General features: G+C 46.5%; 1 protein-coding gene across 1 annotated transcript; it reads left to right on the top strand.

Annotated features, from left to right (window-relative positions):
* The first annotated feature begins 5,835 nt into the window (after positions 1 to 5,835).
* Positions 5,836 to 16,494, top strand: CLEC17A (C-type lectin domain containing 17A). Its single transcript, XM_021705468.1, has 12 exons — positions 5,836 to 5,875; positions 6,016 to 6,099; positions 7,541 to 7,573; positions 7,663 to 7,713; positions 7,797 to 7,838; positions 8,028 to 8,069; positions 8,869 to 9,009; positions 9,095 to 9,157; positions 11,609 to 11,704; positions 11,915 to 12,066; positions 13,371 to 13,480; positions 16,362 to 16,494. Exons 1-12 carry the CDS (start codon positions 5,836 to 5,838, stop codon positions 16,492 to 16,494), a joined length of 987 nt encoding a protein of 328 aa, XP_021561143.1.
* Positions 16,495 to 18,056: the final 1,562 nt, after the last annotated feature.

The following is an 18,056-nucleotide window of genomic DNA, read 5'->3' as shown; positions in this document are numbered from 1 at the left end:
TCTTTCTTTCTTTCTTTCTTTCTTTCTTTCTTTCTTTCTTTCTCTTTTAGATGTTATTTATTTATTTGAGAGAGAAAGAGAGCGTGAGAGAGAGAGAGAGAGAGAACATGAGCAGGGGGGAGGGGCAGAGGGAGAAGCAGGCTCCCCACTGTGAGCAGGGAGCACAACACAGGGCTCCATCCCAGGACCCCGGGATCATGACGTGAGCCAAAGGCAGATGCTTAACCGACTGAACCACCCAGGCACTCCCCATCTATTTCAATTCTCAGCCTTTTCCCGATCACCTTTTTCTTCTTTTTTTAAAAATTGAGATGTAAATGACATACGACATTATATTAGTTTCAGGTGCACAACATAATGATTCCACACATGTCTATATTGCAAAATGATCACCACAATAAGTGTAGTTAACATCCATGCAGAGTTACAATTTTTTTTTTTTTTTTTTTTGTGGTGAGAATTTTTAAGATCTAGTCTCTGAACACAGAATGATTTCAGGACAAGAGTTGGGCACACATTCTGTAATGCATGTAGGGAAATGTTTATAGATACATGTAAAAAGATGGCTCTGGAAGTGTTAACTGTTCAGAGAGAACTGAAGGAGCATCACATCAGCCAATGCATGTGCTGACCATTTTGTAATTTTGTAATTCATGGAGAGGTGTAGTTAATGACACGTGGGAAAATACATGTTTTTATGAGTGTTCCCTATTTGGCTAGTTGTGAACTGTGTTAGTGAATGGATGTGTAGGCAATTCTGTAATGAACGTAGAGAATTGTCTAGAAACACATGTAAAAACAGATGTTCCTAAGAGTGTTACTTGAAAACAACAACAAAAGGACTCTTAGCAACTTTCAAATATACTCGGTCACCTGCTTAAACATAAGCACTTAGTGTCCTATGTTGCCTCCTTAGCACAACTTTGGCTGCACCCCACGTATTTCGATATGTAACGCTTTCACTTTCATTCAATTAAAAAACATATTTTTTTAGAGAGAGAGAGCATACACGAGTGGGGGGCAAAGGCAGAGGGCGAAGGAGAGAGAGAATATTTTTTTAAAAAAGATTTTATTTATTTGAGACAGAGAAAGAGAGAGCACAAGTGGGAGAGATGTAGAGGGAGAGGCAGAAGCAGGCAACCCACTGAGCAGGGAGCCCGACGCGGGGCTCGATCCCAGGACCCTGAGATCATGACCTGTGCTGAAGGCAGATGCTTAACAAACTGAGCCACCCAGGTGCCCCAGAGAGAGAGAATCTTAAGCAGGCTCCACGATCAGCACGGAACCCGCCACGAGGCTGGATCTCACAACCCTCAGATCATGACCTCTCAGAAAGCCTGAGAATTGAAACAAGTCAGAAGCCAAAATCAAGAGTCAGAGGCTCAACCTACTGAGCCACCCAGGGGCCCCCAATTAAAAATATTTTTAATTTTTGACTTCCTCTTTGACCTGTGGGTGTGATTTAATTTCCAAATACCTGTGGATTTTCCAGATATCATTCTGTGATTTCTAATTTAATTCGGTTCTAGTCTGAAAACATGCTTGGTAAGATTTCCATTCTGTGATCTTCCTTTTTATTGCGAGGGATTTTTTGTTTTGTTTTGTTTTGTTTTTTTGTTGTTGTTGTTCAGCACTATATCCCTGGTACTTAGAACATAGCTTAACACATAGTAGGTTGTCAATACATATCTATTGAATGGATGAATGAACAACTGAATCCCCACTCCCCATTGGACATATCAGAAGACCTTTGCTCAGAGATGTTCTACTCCCCTTAGGTCACACAGCAAGAATGGGGCATAGCTGGGGTCAGCCTGGGCTCATGGCCTTATTATCTAGCTGATGGGACTGGATTGCTCTACTAGTTCCTGAGCACCTACTGTGTGGCAGGTCCCAAAGGATGGCATTGGCTATGGCCAGTGCCTCCTCACAGTGAGACCATCCAGCCATCACTGCACTTCCTTGCCCTAGGTCCACTCACCTCAAGGGGCGCCCTTGATGGGCAGAGATGCTATCAGTCCACTTGGCTGGTGTAACCCCACCTCCGTCCTCTCCCTCCCCTCTGACGCCACTTATCCATCTGGAGCCTGATGGTTCTGTGTGTGCTCAGCAGACAGGCTCCTTCTTTCTCAGAGGTCTCCATTTCTCCATCTGTAGAATGGGAATGGCTGCATGTACGCCTCAGGCAGGCTGGGGAGGTTCTGCACATTAATTACATCATGCAGTGTTAACAGGGGAAAGCCCAGCCCCTGGGGTGAGCTTTCTCTGGAGAGGGAGGCTGGTCTGTTGTCATCACCGCCCCCCCCCAACTAGGGCTGGGTCACGCTCCTTCCTCATGTGCTGGTGAAGATTTTCCGCTTCTGGAGACTGTGGGTTGCTTATATTGATCTGTGAGGCAAGAAATTCTATTTTAAGCTGCTCTTGTTCTGAACTTCTATTACAGTAGCCCAGCCTAATATTCTAACTTGTGTACAGTCTTGATGGGATTTCCTTGTTGCTCAGGCCAATTTGAATTGTGATTCCTTTTGCTTTTAGTGGAAAGCCCCTTAGAGGGGGAATTGGGGTCTTGCCCCTTGCAGTATGGAATAGTGTCCTGTGGTTACCATCACAGATCTCCACAAATTCAGCGGCTATATAACAGTAACGGACTCTTTGATAGTTCTCAAGGTCAGAAGTTCAAATTGTTTGATGGGGTTGAAACATGTCAGCAAGGCTACATTCCCTCGGAGGATCTAGTGGGAGAATCTGTTTTCTTGTCTTTTTAAGCTTCTAGAGCTTCATTCCTTGCCTCGTGGCCCCTTCCTGCATCTTCAAAGCCACCAGCATGGTATAAAACTTCAGAAAAAGGAGAGAGAGGCTTGAGACACAGACACAGACAGGGAGAGGCGGGGTGACCACTCAGGCAGACGCTGGAGGGACGTGGCCCCAGCCAGGAGATGCCAAGAGCTCTGGAAGTTGGAAGAGGCAAGAAAGGATTCTCCCCTAGAGCATCTGGAAAGAGCATGGCTGTGCCAACACCTTGATTTCAGACTTCTTTCCCCTCCCCCCAAGATAAATCAGATATTACATGTTATTTAAGATGTACAGACTGATGACCTGATATACATGTACACTGTGAAATATTCACCACAACCAGGCCAATCAACATATCTATCACCTGATAGTTACCACTTTCCTTCTTTCTTTCTTGCTTTCTTTATGTGTGTGTGCGTGTGTGTGTGTGTGAAGACTCAAGATCTACCCTGACAGTGAATTTCAAGTACACAGTACAATACTCTTAACTATAGTCACATTGTTGTACACTGATCCTCCAGAACTTATTCATCTTACAGAACTGAAACTTTGTGCCCCTTAACCAACATCTACCCAATTTTCTCCTCCCCCAGCCCCGGGCGACTACCGGTCTGCTTCTATGGGTCCCACTATATGGAGGGCAAGGTCAGAAGTAGGCAGACCAGGCAGAGGCTCTTACTGTAATCCAAGTGAAAGCTGCTGATGGTCAGACTGGGAGGCGAGCCCAGCTCAGACACTGGGTATATCGCGAAGGTAGAGCCAACCAGAATTTCTAACAGATTTGTCAGATTTCCAATATCTAGGCTATCGAACAAACCACCTCAAACCTAGTGGCCAAAAAAAAAAAAAAAAAAAAGTCACTTCAGTAGCTCACAGATTCTATGGGACAGCTGGTTTCCGCTCCACAATGTTCTGGAGCCTCAGATTGGAAGACTTAGCAGGCTGGAGGTGACTCTGCTGTCCTGGGGTCAGGAAACATCAGGAGGTGCCTTCACTCATATGCCTGGCACCTGGGCTGGGATGACTTGAAGTCTGGCCTCAGCTGGGACTGTTGAGTGGGTCACCTCCATGTGGCTTGGGCTTCCTCACAACATGGCGGCTGGGAGCATGTGTTCTGACAGAGCCAGATACACTTCCACCACATTCTGTTGGTTATAAAGGAATCACTAACACCACCCCAGATTCAAGGGGAGGAGAACTGGACTCTACTTCTTTTAATTAAAAAAAAAAAATTTTTTTTTTAAGTAGGCTCTACACCCAACATGGAGCCCAATGTGGGGCTTGAACTCACAACCCTGAGATCATAGACCTAAGCTGAGATCAAGAGTCGGATGCTCAACCGACTGAGCCACCCAGCAGCCCCTGGACTCTACTTCTTGATGGAGTGGCAAGGTCACATTGCATAAGAACACGTAGCACAAAGAGATACTGTTGCAGCCATCTTTTGAAAATTCAATTTGCCAGGGTCACGGAATGAGAGAAGAGAGGAGTGATGGATGATTCGAAGACTGTAGGCTCCAAAGGCTGATGGCAGTCCTCTGGAGAAGGACAGGCAGGCTGCCTTCATGAGCAGAGTTCTCCAAATGGCTCCAGCCTGGTTATTCTACCGCCTTCACTTGGCTCACAGGGAACTCCCACATCCCTGCTAGACCAAAAGATGCAGCCACTCCTCCTTGCAGCCCTTTTCCCCAAGTCCATGCTTTTGCTTCTGCTGTTTGAGATATGAGTCAAAACCTCATCCCTTGCTTTACCCATGGGGTGAGCAGACTTCTGTCTTTAATTTTCACTTTTTAAATAACTTCCAGTCTATGTCAAGTCAGGGTGAAAAACCTTCCTTTGCAAGTTCTGTGTATATGGTGGTGGTGACCAGCGTCCTTACATCCTGTTGTTCACACCCTCGTGTTGTCTCTTCCCATCACGACTCTGAGCTGGTCCATGTGAAAAAAATAGTAGAGAGCATAGTTTGTGATTTGTGTGGCTAAATCATAAAAGGGGTCAATGGCTTCCACTGTGGCCTCTGCCACACTGGGGGGATGCTCAATCAGCCCTTTTTAGAGAGCGCTTCATCTTGGAAGCAGATCCTCCAGCCTCAGCACAGCCGTCAGAGACCACAGCCCTGGGGAGCCTCTTGACTTGTCTGATAAGTGGGTATAAAAGAGAGGTCCTGAGGCAGAACCACCCAGACAAGCTGCTCTTGAACTCTGAGCCACAGAAACTGCGAGACGATAAGTGCTTGCTGTCATTATGCAGTCAGAGATAACTGGGCCAGTGACCTAGCACCTCACTGTGGAATGCAGGAGTACTTAGCACTTATCACTTTAACATTTTGTTGCAAATGTCACTTCCAGGGTGCCTTCCCTCTTTATCTCTCTACATTAGCCCCTGTCCTATCCCCTTACTCCATTTAATTTTATTATTTTTTTTAATTTTTATTTTTTAAAGATTTATTTATTTGACAGAGAGAGACACAGCGAGAGAGGGAACACAAGCAGGGGGAGGGGAGAGGGAGAAGCAGGCTCCCCGCCGAGCAGGGAGCCCGACGCGGGGCTCGATCCCAGGACCCCGGGATCGTGACCTGAGCCGAAGGCAGACGCTCAACGACTGAGCCACCCAGGCGCCCCTAATTTTATTTTTAAATAATGCTTAGTGACTACTGGAAATAAAATAAAAAACCAAACCATATTGTTTATTTCTATGTTTATGCTAGTTCAGTGTCTGTCTTGTCTTGATGGAAAGTTCCTTGAAGGAAGGAGCTTATCCATCTTTTCCACCCAGGGCCTCGCACTCGAACGTAGGGGTTGCTGTCTTTGTCACTCCTGTGCGTGAATCCAAATTGGGAGACAGGGGTGTGTGTGTGTGTGTGTGTGTGTGTGTGTGTGTGTGTGTGGTTTGGGTGGTTCCCCTTAAGGTGGATTTGCATGTACTTGACTTTTGATGAAAAAGGGAACTGAGAGAAGCCCCAGGCACCTGAGCAGGAGGTATAGGAGGCAGAAGCTGTCCAGCTCTGCCTCTCCCTCTCAGGCTCCTGGGTGAGCTGCAACCATGTACATGTATACCAACTCTGGGTGCCAGGACCTGCCAGGTATGGCCCTGGCCAGGCTTGAGCTGGGGACCAGGGATGGTCGGGACCCAGATTACAGTATTCCCCACCCTGTGGCTGGAAACTAGGGCCTGAGGGACAGAGGGAATGGGCTGGGCTCTCACTTGCCTTTCCTCTGGAAGGGACCAGAGAGGAGGAGGAGGAGGAGGATGGTGATGATTATGAGAACATGGCGCCACCCTACAAGGATCTTCCTCCCAAGCCAGGTAAGAGGACTTCTCAGAGGCCAGGTGAAGGAATGTGTGTTCTGTAGCCTGGGGAAAGCAGGGTCCCCCAGGGACATTAGCTGGGCATTATAGACACACAATCAGCCTCCTGTGTACCCAGCTCGTGCCAGGCACCATGTTGGCAGGAGTATGTGTCTGTGTCTCCACCCTGCCCTTGAGGATCTCTCTGTCTGATGAGAGAGGCAGTTCTGGGCACAGACCCAGGTGAGCAGGTCTGAGAAGGGAAGGACCAGGAGAATGGGGAAATCTCAAGGTGAATTGAGTGGTGGGAGATTGGGGTCAGAGGAGGGGATATTGGACTGGGACTTAAAGGATGAGTTGGAGTTTGTTAGGAAGAGAAGCCCAGTAGAGAACTGGTGGATGCAAAGGTCCTGGGACATGAAAGCTGGTGTTTCATAAAACTGTGAGTGCACCAGTGGCTCCCCAACTTCCTCACATTCACACTCTGGGCCCAGATCGACCTTGAGACTTGGGTGCTCCATACCTGGCCCAGGACTCATCAAAAGTCTGCTAAGTGGGTATAAAAGTGAAGTCTTTAAAAAAAAAATGAAGGCTTTGAGGTTTCCCCGAGCCAACTCCCACTAGGGCCCTGAAGGTTGACTGTGCTGTGTTGCTGTCCTTGGACAGTGGCCATTCCATGAGGGGTGGGGTGCTGCATCCACCACTATTTAATCTGGAGTGAGACCAACCTGGGAGGTCCCTGGGCACCGTGGGGCCCAGAATGAGGTAGGAGGTAAACTAGGCTCAGCTGTCTGTCTCTCAGCTCCCACTTGGTCCCATCCAGTTCTCAAACCCACCACCAAGATGGACTCCTCCATCTGATCATCAGTGCTATCCCTTCCCCAAAGTTAGCCCCCTCCCCATCTCTGATTGCAGCCCAATCTCCACCCCCATCTTTATTTCTAAATCCAAAGTCATCACCCTACTTCAACGCAACTAAAACCTAACTGTGACTTCCTCCTCCTACCCCAGTGCAGCTCCAGTCCCAATCTTTATCTCTACCACATCCTGAGTCACAACCCTAATGCCATGTCCACCACTGTCCCCAACCCATCTTCAATCCCATCCTCATCCCAACCAAGCTTGACTGCAACCCTAGCCCAAACTCACCTGTGTCTTTAACTGAGGGTGAACAGTTGTCCCAGTTTGCTCAGGACTGAGTGATTTCCTGGGATGTGGGGCTTCCAGTTTTAAAACTGGGCAAGTCCTGGGTGATCCAGGATGGTCGGTCACTCTATCTTAATCCTCATCATCTACTCCCAACCTTACCCCCAATTAACCCCATCCCTACCCCCAATTACATTCTTATGCTCAACCCTATCCCTAGCCCTCCATTTTAGTCCCAGCCCTGGTTCCATCACTGCCTCCAATCTGTTTCCGACCCTCATACCAGCTCTAATTCTGAACTTCTCTTCTGCAGATTCACTGGCTCCACCAAGGCCTCCGAGAGCAGGTGAGCTGGGGCTGGGGGTACAGGAGACCCAGTGCTGGTTTTGTCCTGCTCCGGACCTGAGCATCCATTCCTCCCCCTCCCCACCCCAGGAAAGAAAATGGAGAACCCCCCACTTCCCTGCAAGTCCCCAAAGATCAAAGGTGAGAATCTAGGGCTGGGGCCTTTTGATTTACCTGGATGAAGCCCTGGTCTGCATAACCATTGTCTTTCTGACCCCTTCTAGGCCTGGACTTCACCCCTGTCCCCCGCATATCTCCTCAACTGGGTGAGCAGTGGGAAGACCCTTTAAGAAATCTGGGAGGGGACACCTGGAAGTCTTCCCTTCAGTTCCTCAATTCTGACCAGAGAACAAATCAGATGGGTTGGGGGAGGTGTTGATCTTGGAAGACAGTCTTTCAGCAACTCTTTTCCCCACAACAACTTTTGAATAAACTTTCCTCTCCCTTTCTCCCAGGTGTCAATCTGGAGCATCCTCCGTTCCAGTCATCCCTAGCTAGTAAGTCCTCATGCCCTCCAGGTGGGCCCCTATCTTCCCTGTCATGATTGCAAGTATGCTTGAATCAGACCTATGACCCCAGAGGAAGACCCTGGGGCAGAGAAAAGTGTCATTTCAGAAGCTCTTCCTTTCTGAGTCTAGACCAGACCCTGAGGGACCCAGGGCATCTGCCTGATACTCTTCAGGCCCCACCTCCTACTTGCATAAGGTATGGGAAACATTCTCTGCCGCTGATGCAAAGGCCCTTAAGCATCCTAGAATGGGGAGTAGCTTGGGCAGGGGATGCTGGAGAGTACAAGATAATGCATCATAAATGTTAGGAGCAGTGCTGGGTCCAAGTCATACATGACCTCTCCAAGCCTTCACGTTAGTTATTTGCAAATTGGGAATAATAGTTACATCTATGTCATAAGGATGAGGATCCAATAAGATAATAAGGATGTGACACGATACTTGGCACATAGTAAGTTCTCTTCAGCATTCTAGGTTAGGTTGTAGTTGTGTTAGGTTACAGTGATGGTGTTGGATTTGGAAGTGGAGATGGGGGTGGAGGTGTGGCTTCGTTTGGAGATGGGAAGGGGGCTACATTTGGGAAAAGGGTGGCCCTGGAGCACAGTAAGTGCTCTTCTGGGCTTCTTCAGGGTTCTTTTCCCTTGACCCTCTCTTGCTGACCCCATCTGGTGATACAGTCATGACCACGGATCTTGGTCCCTCTGCTTTTGGAGAGAGGCTCAAGTGTCTCTTCCTCACTCTCTGAAGCATCAATATTGGTCTCTCTGTCCCCGTCCTCATCCCCCAGTAACTCCAGTGACCCACCTCAGTCAGAAGTCCAGGTGTCCTGGGTGCTACCAGGAGGAGAGACTGGTGGTGTATCTGTGCCTGCTGGTTGTGGTGTCACTGCTCCTGGGCTGCACTGGTCTGGCTGTGACCCTGATTAAGTGTGAGTAAGAAGAGGATGGGGCATGGGGAGAAACTGAGCATTGGGCATGGAAGGACTTGGGCTCAAGATGGATTCTTCCTCATAGACCAGGAGATGGTGGAAGAGCTGAAGATATTAACCTTTCAGCAGATGGCGTGGCAAGCAAATGGTGAGTGCTTTCAATTGTCCCTTCATGCCATCCATATTGAACACCCAACATGACCCCTCAAACCCAACTCCAAGACCACTTCCAATCCCATCTTTGCCAAGTCTTGTGTTAGGTATTGGGGCACGGGTAGGATAGTGAACACATCCGGCACAGTTCCTGTTCCTGTGGAGTGTGTGTGCATGTTTGTGTGCATGTGTGTCTAGACCTTCACTGTCCAATATGATGGCCATGAGTCACTGGCTATTGAGCACTTGCAGTGTGGTCATTCCGAACTGAGATGTGCTGTAATTGTGAAATATACACCAATGTCAAAGACTTGCTACAGAAAAATAATGTAAAATATCTCAACAATATTAATAATAATAATCTTTAATATTGATTACTCATTGAAATTATACTTTGGATATATTGGGATAAGTAAAGAAATAACATTCAAATTAATTTTGCCTGCTTCTTTTGACTCTTAAAAAACATGGCCATTAGAACATTTAAATTTATGTATGTGGTTTATATTTTATTTCTGTTGGACAGCACAGGCAGGTATTGAGAGCCATTTACCAAATTATCACTCAAATGAGCATACAATTCCAAATCTCAATGAATAGTCCAAAGGAAGATCATTCTATGAAAAAAATCTAGTTAGGGATCTTGACCTTATCTTTGGGAGGGCCATACAGGGCTTCCCTAGGGAAAGAGCGCTACAGTTGATTGAGGGAAGAGAAAAAATTAATCACATGAGAGGTTGAGGGTTTCAGGTATATGCAAAGGCCCTGTGGTAAGAGACAACATCATAAGTACAAGGGAGGAGGATGGTGCAGTTGGACAGGTGAGAGGTGATGGTGGCTTGGATGAGAGTTGTGGCCATGAAGATGAACAGAAGTGGGTAGAGCAGAAAGGTTTAGGAGGTAAAAGTGACTGGACCTAGAGATGGACTGGGAATGGCAGTAAGAGGGAAGGGTGTCAAGCTGGAAGAGGGCACTTTTGTGTGGGATTAGTGGGAATACACACATTAGTTGTAGCAAAGTCTTCTGGGCTGGCACAGCCTTCACCGTGTTTGTTGAAGTCTGAAAATTGTTCCATTATATGTGCATGCCTTCTCTGCACATCTCAGATCAAGCCACTGTTCTGCTCAAAACCCACTGATGGTTTCTCACTGCCCAGAGTCCAACACGAAACTCTTTTTTTTTTTATTTAATTTTATTATGTTATGTTAATCACCATACAGTACATCATTAGTTTATTTATGTATTTATTTTTTATTTTTAATTATTTTTATTTTTATTTTTAGATTTTTTTTATTATGTTATGTTAATCACCATACATTACATCATTAGTTTTTGATGTAGTGTTCCATGATTCATTGTTTGCATATAACACCCAGTGCTCTATGCAGTATGTGCCCTCCTTAATACCCATCACCGGGCTAACCCACCCCCCCCTTCCCTCTAAAACCCTCAGTTTGTTTCTCGGAGTCCATAGTCTCTCATGGCTCATCTCCCCCTCCGATTTCCCCCCCTTCATTTTTCCCTTCCTTCTCCTAATGTCCTCTGTGCTATTCCTTCTGTTCCACAAATAAGTGAAACCATATGATAATTGACTTTCTCTGCTTGACTTATATCACTTAGCATAATCTCCTCCAGTCCCATCCATGTTGATGTAAAAGTTGGGTATTCATCCTTTCTGATGGCTGAGTAATATTCCATTGTATATATGGACCACATCTTCTTTATCCATTCATCTGTTGAAGGGCATCTTGGCTCTTTCCACAGTTTGGCTATTGCGGACATTGCTGCTATGAACATTGGGGTGCATATGGCCCTTCTTTTCACTACATCTGTGTCTCTGGGGTAAATACCCAGAAGTGCAATTGCTGGGTCATAGGGTAGTTCTATTTTTAATTTTATGAGGAGCCTCCACACTGTTTTCCAAAGTGGCTATACCAACTTGCATTCCCACCAACAGTGTAAGAGGGTTCCCCTTTCTCCACAACCTCTCCAACATTTCCAACATGAAACTCTTGGCTTAGCATTCAAGGACCTGGACATCAGACCTCATCCTACTTTGAGCTTTTTAGCTCCTGTGAGGTTTGCCTGGACCTCTACTGCCTCAGCCTTCCCCAACACACTTGCCTCTCTACCTTGGCTTCCAAGGTGGCCCCTGCCTGTGGAGGCTCTCTCTCCCTCTCACAGATACTGAGTTACCATCTTCCTCTGGATAGTCCACCATCTCCACTCTTCCCCAAGGCTCAGAGATCAGTTCCTCCTCTGAGCCACTCTAGGACTCTCTCTAGGCACTGCACATATCATTTTGAGTTCTAGCACCACTCACTAGAAAGAGGGTGCGGTGGGGGGCACAGATCTTGCTTCTGTCTTGTGTGTTTGCAGTCAGTGGTGGGTGGGTGGGTAGATGGGGGTTTGGGTTTCTAACCTTCCAGCCCATCTCTACTGACAGTGACTGGCATGGCGGGGATAGCTGGCCTGAAGAAGGACATTGACCACATAAGAACTTACACCAACCAGTCCCTAGTAGAACTTCGGGGCTTATTAGGTGAGTGGAACTTGGGGAACTGCCCTGAGATGGGGGGCATGACAGAGCTGGCACATTGCACAAATCCATGGGGGACAATTCTCACTGCAGTCTGTCTGAATGGTGCCCCCTGGAATTGAGCTGTGCACAGCCTGCACAACTGTATATGGCACACCATGTACATGACCCTGGCTCTGGGGCCATTCTGACAGCATCTTATTCTGTCCCCAGACTGTACCAAGGTCTCCTGCCCAGAGGGTTGGCTACCCTTTGAGGGGAAGTGTTACTACTTCTCCCCAACCACCAAGTCATGGGATGAAGCCCGGAAGTTCTGCCAGGAGAATTACTCTCACTTGGTCATCATCAGTAGCTTTGCTGAACAGGTGATCTGTCCCTTCCAAGCCCTTGAGAATCAGTGGGAATAACATATCCTTCCCTGGTCTGGATGGAAAGAAATTGGAATTGCTTTTGAGCCACTAAGACTTTTAATAGCAAGGTTGAGAGGACATACTCTACTTGAGTTTAAATCCTGATTGTGTTTCTTATCCTGAATCTCAGTTTTTTCTCTAACCTGGAGATATAATAATGGCTATCTCTTAGCACTTTCTATTCTCCAGGCTGCATTCCAGATGTCTTATATCTTACATTAACATAATCCTTACAACAACCCTGTTACTTAGTGTGTGAGTCAGGAGAGGTTATGTTCTGCTGAAATAACAGAGAGCCCCTGTAACTCAATGGTGAAAGTTAAGGGGCAACTCTGAAAGCTTCCACTTATTTGTACTCACAAAGCAAGTCACATAGGTCCTCCTATGCTTTTAGGTGGTGGGGAAATAATTCCACCTGTGGAGGAGAATTGGCATTTTGTAAGCAACTGCAATGATTTGATGCTACCATGGTTAGATAGCAAAATTTGTACACAGTACATACTATTTGTACTTCACAGATGAGGAAACTGAGGCACAATACATTTAAGAAACTTGCCTGTGGTCACTTACAGCTAGCGAGTGTCAGAACTGGGATTTGAGCCCAGATGTTTGCATGGTTTATCTTTCCCCACCTTTTTACTTTAATCTATCTGGGTCATTATTTTCTTTTTTTTTTTAAAGATTTTGTTTATTTTTATTTATTTGACAGAGAGAGAGAAACAGCATGAGAGGGGATAGGGTCAGAGGGAGAAGCAGGCTCCCCGCTGAGCTGGGAGCCAGATGTGGGACTCGATCCCGGGACTCCGGGATCATGACCTGAGCCGAAGGCAGTCGCTTAACCAACTGAGCCACCCAGGCGCCCTGGGTCATTATTTTCAAGTGGATTTCTTGTCGGCAGCATATAGATGGGTCTTGTTTTGTTTTTTTTTGTTTTGTTTTTTAAATTTTATTATGTTATGTTAGTCACCATACAATACATCACTGGTTTTTGATGTGATGATCCATGATCCATTGTTTTCGTATAACACCCAGTGCTCCATGCAGTACGTGCCCTCCTTAATACCCATCACCGGGCTAACCAATCCCCCCTCCCCCCTCCCCCCTAAAACCCTGTTTGTTTCTCAGAGTCCATAGTCTCTCATGGTTCATCTCTCGTTTTGTAAATTCAATCTGACAATTTCTGGCTCTTAATTGGTGTTTTTAGACCACTTATATTTGATGTAATTAAAATGATGGCTGAATGGAGTTTGTACTTACAGAACTTTGTGGCCAAGGCTCATGGCTCTCCTCGGGTGTACTGGCTGGGGCTGAATGACAGGGAACATGAAGGGGACTGGAAGTGGCTGGATGGGTCACCTGTCACTCTGAGGCAAGTATCGAGGGCTCTTTGGGTCTCTGCTCCCTGTGGGTCTTTGTGCAGTCCGAGCCAGAAGATTCTCTAGAACCCCAGGCCAGGCTGGATAGAGGAGGCTCAAGGGTGCTTTTTTGCTGGTAGGGCTTCTGGTCCCTGTACCTTTTAAATTTTCCTCCATTGCAACATCTCCTCCTTTCAGCATAACTGCTCAAATACATCAGGTCCCCAGGTCAATGGCTGCGGGGAGAAAAAGAAAGGAAGGGTGGCGACAGTGCAGAAGGAAGAGGAAGCTTTTGATTTGCCAAGAGGATGAGCAGGATCTCTGTGTCTCTGTGTCTCTGTCTCTGACTCTCTGCACTTTACATATATTAACCCATTTGTTTAATCTTTTTAATAATCCTATAAGGAAAGTACTATTATCATCTCCATTTTATTTTATCCTATTTCTTGTCATCTCCATTTTAAAGATGAGGAGACTGAGGCACAGAGAGGTTAACCAACTTGCCTCGGGTGAGAGAGCTAGCAGGTAGTAGTGCCAACCAACCTAACTTTAAAGTCTATACTTTTGGGTGCCTGGGTGGCTCAGTCAGTTAAGCGTCTGCCTTCTGCTCAGGTCATGATCCCAGGGTCCTGGGATCGAGTCCTGTGTTGGGCTCTCAGCTCAGCAGGGAGTCTGCTTCTCCTTCTCACTCTCCCTCTGTGCTCTCTCTCTCAAATAAATTAAAAAAAAATCTTAAAAAAGTAAGGTCTATACTCTTAGCCATTATACTTTACTTTCTCAAGGAATGTACGTATTTATATTTAGGTAAATGTTAACAAATTGTCTCCCATAGTGGTTATACCAATTTATTCTTTCACTGGCTTGGCTATTTTTCTTCATCAAAAATTCATCTAACTTTTATATTTTTTGATGGATTAATTGTAGGTGAAAATGGAATCACAATATAGTATTAATTTGCATTTCTCTTATAATGACTGAGATTGGGTATCTTCTCATATGTTTAATAGCCACAGGTATTAACTTTTCTGTGAAGTGTTTGTTCATATCACTGGTATATTTTTATATTGAGATTTTCTTCTTATTTATTTCTTATTTATTTTATTTTTTAAAAAAGATTTTATTTATTTATTTGGTAGAGACACAGTGAGAGAGGGAACACAAACAGGGGGAGTGGGAGAAAGAGAAGCAGGCTTCCCGCAGAGCAGGGAGCCCAATGCAGGGCTCGATCCCAGGACCCTGTGATCATGACCTGAGCCGAAAGCAGATGCTTAACAACTGAGCCACCCAGGTGCCTCATTTTTATTTCTTTTTTTAAAGATTGTATTTATTTATTTGACAGAAAGAGAGAGAGAGAGAGCACAAGCAGGGGGAGCAGCAGAGGGAGAGGGAGAAGCAGGCTATCCGTTGAGCAGGGAGCTTGATATGGGGCTCCCTGGGATCATGACCTGAGCCTAAGGCAGACGCTTAACTGACTGAACCACCCAGGCATCCCTTCTTATTTATTTTTAAGAGCTCTTTATATATTAGAGATATTAGTGTCCTGACAGGGGATCTCATTTTGAATTAAAGATTCCTGGAAGAATGGGGCACCTGGGTGGTGCAGTTGGTTAAATGACTCTTGATTTCAGCTCAGGTTATAATCTCAAGGTTGTGAGATCCAGCCCCCTGTTGGTTCCACACTCAGTGTGAAGTCTGCTTGAGATCGTCTCTCCCTCTCCCTCTGCCCCTCCCGCTTGTGCTCTCTCTCTCTGAAATCAATCAATCAATCAATCAATCAATCAATCAATCAATCTTAAAAATAAAAAATAGATTCCTGGAAGAAGGCACAGCTCTGTGAATAGAGAAGGCGTGGCATAGTGTGGTGCTGTGGGTGCTCAGCTCAGACCCCTTCGTGGGGCGGGTGCAGCCCTCCTCCAGTAGGGGGCACTGACTGCTAAAGGCTCACGGTTATGCTTTCTCTGGAGAGTTGTCCTCAGCCCATTGGAGGCCTGCTCAGCTAGAAGGTTACTCCACTCCCAGTGGGGTCAGCCCATAGCCAATGAGTGGCTGAGAGAAGCCTGGATCCCTTGTCACAAGTCGAGATAACTCTGTGGTGTTATTCATACTCCGCAGCTCCCTGTCGGATCAGGCTGAGGCTAGACCAGACTGAACCCACATCTCTGCTCAACTCCTCCCCCGCCCCATCCTGCTTCTCCCACTCCTTCTCTCCTGAGAGCATCTCTTAATAAATTCCATGCACCTGAATTGCCAAATCAGGCTCTGCTTTAAGGGAATGTGATCTAAGACACTACAAGACCTGGAAGGTTGGGAGGATTGCAGGGGTGAAGGAAGGGTTCTTTGTAAGAGGAGGCAGAAACTGACCAGATGCAGGCAACGGATTCAGGAGCAGGAGACTGTCCTGGCGAACGGGGAGGTGGGGCTGAGTTAAGGCAGACAAGCTGGGGTGAAGGGGATAATGTGGCAGCTTCAGATAATTCTGAAAAGCTGAAGAAATGATTAGGATGGAGGAGCCTTGAACCATGAAGACCTTGCCTTCTCTCCCCCCCCCATATTCTTTCTTTAATTAATAGACTTTATTTTTTACAGAGAATTTGAGCAGCAGGTACAGAGAAATGTTTCATATATTCCTTCTCTCCCGCACATAATTTCCCCTATTATTAACCTGTTGCATTCTGTGTGGCACATTTGTTACAAGTGATGAACCAGTATGGATACATTATTATGAACTAAAGTCCATAGTTTATATTAGGGTTCACTCCAAGTGCTGTGCATTCTACGAGTTTTGACAAATGTATGATGTCATGTATCCACTGTGACAGTATCACATGTAATGCTCTGAAAACCCCTGAGCTCCTCCTATTCATCCCTCCCCATGCCCACTCTTCCTCCCTCCAGCTTTTGGGACCCGGAGGAACCCAACAACATCTATGACGAGGACTGTGCCAGCATGAACAAAGGTGGCACCTGGAATGACCTCTCTTGTGACAAGACTACATATTGGATCTGTGAGCGGAAGTGTTCCTGTTGAACCTCACAGCTGAGGGTGGGTGTGGGTCCATACCCAGTGCTCCTTGGCTCTTGGGGATGAGAACCTTCTGCCCTTCCACGGAGGACTGCCTCTCCATGAGCCGACATGGATACACCTAAGATGGAACCAGGAGCTTGGATGTTGCAAGTCCCCTTGGGTGCAAGTGAGAGCATTTCTAGGGTGAGGATTTGAGGGCTTGTTTTTTTTTTTTTTTTTTTTTTTAGATTTTATTTATTTATTTGGGAGAGAGAGTGAGCGAGGGAGAGTGCACACAAACAGGGGCAGAGGCAGAGGGAGAAGCAGACTCCCCTGCCGAGCAGGGAGCCCGACGTGGGGCTCAATCCCAGGATCCAGAGATCATGACCTGAGCCAAAAGCAGACGCTTAACCGACTGAGCCACCCAGGCGCCCCGTGGGCTTGTTCAATCGGATGGTGTCTTAGTCTGTTCAGGCTGTTATACCAGAAAACTGTAAACTGAGTGGCTTATAAACAACAGAGGTTTATTTATTGAAATTCTGGAAGCTGGAAAGTCCAAGATCAAGGCATAATGTGTCACGAAGGCCCACTTTCTGATTCGTAGATGGCCATCTTCTTGCTGTGTTCTCCCATGCTGGAAACGGTGAAAGCTCTCTAGGGTCCCTGTTATAAGGGCACAAGGGTTCTACCCTCATGACCTAATCACCTCCCAAAGGCCCATCACATTGTGGGTTAGGATTTAACAAATGAATTGGGTGAGAGCCCATAATTCAGTCTGTAGCAGGTGATTCACTGGAGACGTGGTTCATTTCTGAGCAGACCTTCTTGGGCTATTAGCTCTTGCAATATTAGAACTCAAGATGTAAGTTCACAGCGTGGTCCTTGACCACTGTGTTGGTTTGCTGGGGCTGCCATAATAAAGCACCATAGACTGGCTTAAATGAGAGAAATTTATTGTCTCACTGTTCTGGAGGCTGATGTCTGAGATCAAGGTGTCGAAGTGGTTGGTTTCTGGGGAGGTGTCTCTCCTTGACTTCCAGATGACCCCCTTCTCCCTGTGTCTTCACATGGACTTCCCCTTATGTGTATCTGTGTCCTAATCTCTTCTTTTTTTTTTTTATAAAGATTTTATTTATTTATCTGAGACAGAATGAGAGAGACAGAGAGCACATGAGAGGGGGGAGGGTCAGAGGGAGAAGCAGGCTCCCTGCCGAGCAGGGAGCCCGATGCGGGACTCGATCCAGGGACTCCAGGATCATGACCTGAGCCGAAGGCAGTCGCTTAACCAACTGAGCCACCCAGGCGCCCCTAATCTCTTCTTTTTATAAAGACACAGACCATATTGGATTAGGGCCCATCGTAATGACTTCATTTTCATTAATTACCTCTTCAGAGACCCTACCTCAAAATACAGTCACATCTGACATACTGGGGGTTAGGACTTCAACACGGATTTTGGGGGAGATGCAATTCAGCCTTTAATACCCACTAATTGACTGATGTTCCTCCAGTGATTATGACAATGAAAAGCACCCCCTTGGGGGCTGGTACTACCCTGCAGCTGAACACAACGCAACACGGCAATC

The sequence above is a fragment of the Neomonachus schauinslandi genome, chromosome 1 (assembly GCF_002201575.2).
Source record: "Neomonachus schauinslandi chromosome 1, ASM220157v2, whole genome shotgun sequence".
Taxonomy (NCBI): domain Eukaryota; kingdom Metazoa; phylum Chordata; class Mammalia; order Carnivora; family Phocidae; genus Neomonachus; species Neomonachus schauinslandi.
The sequence above is the reverse complement of the archived record's forward strand: the minus strand, read 5'-3'. Positions and strand labels throughout refer to the sequence as shown.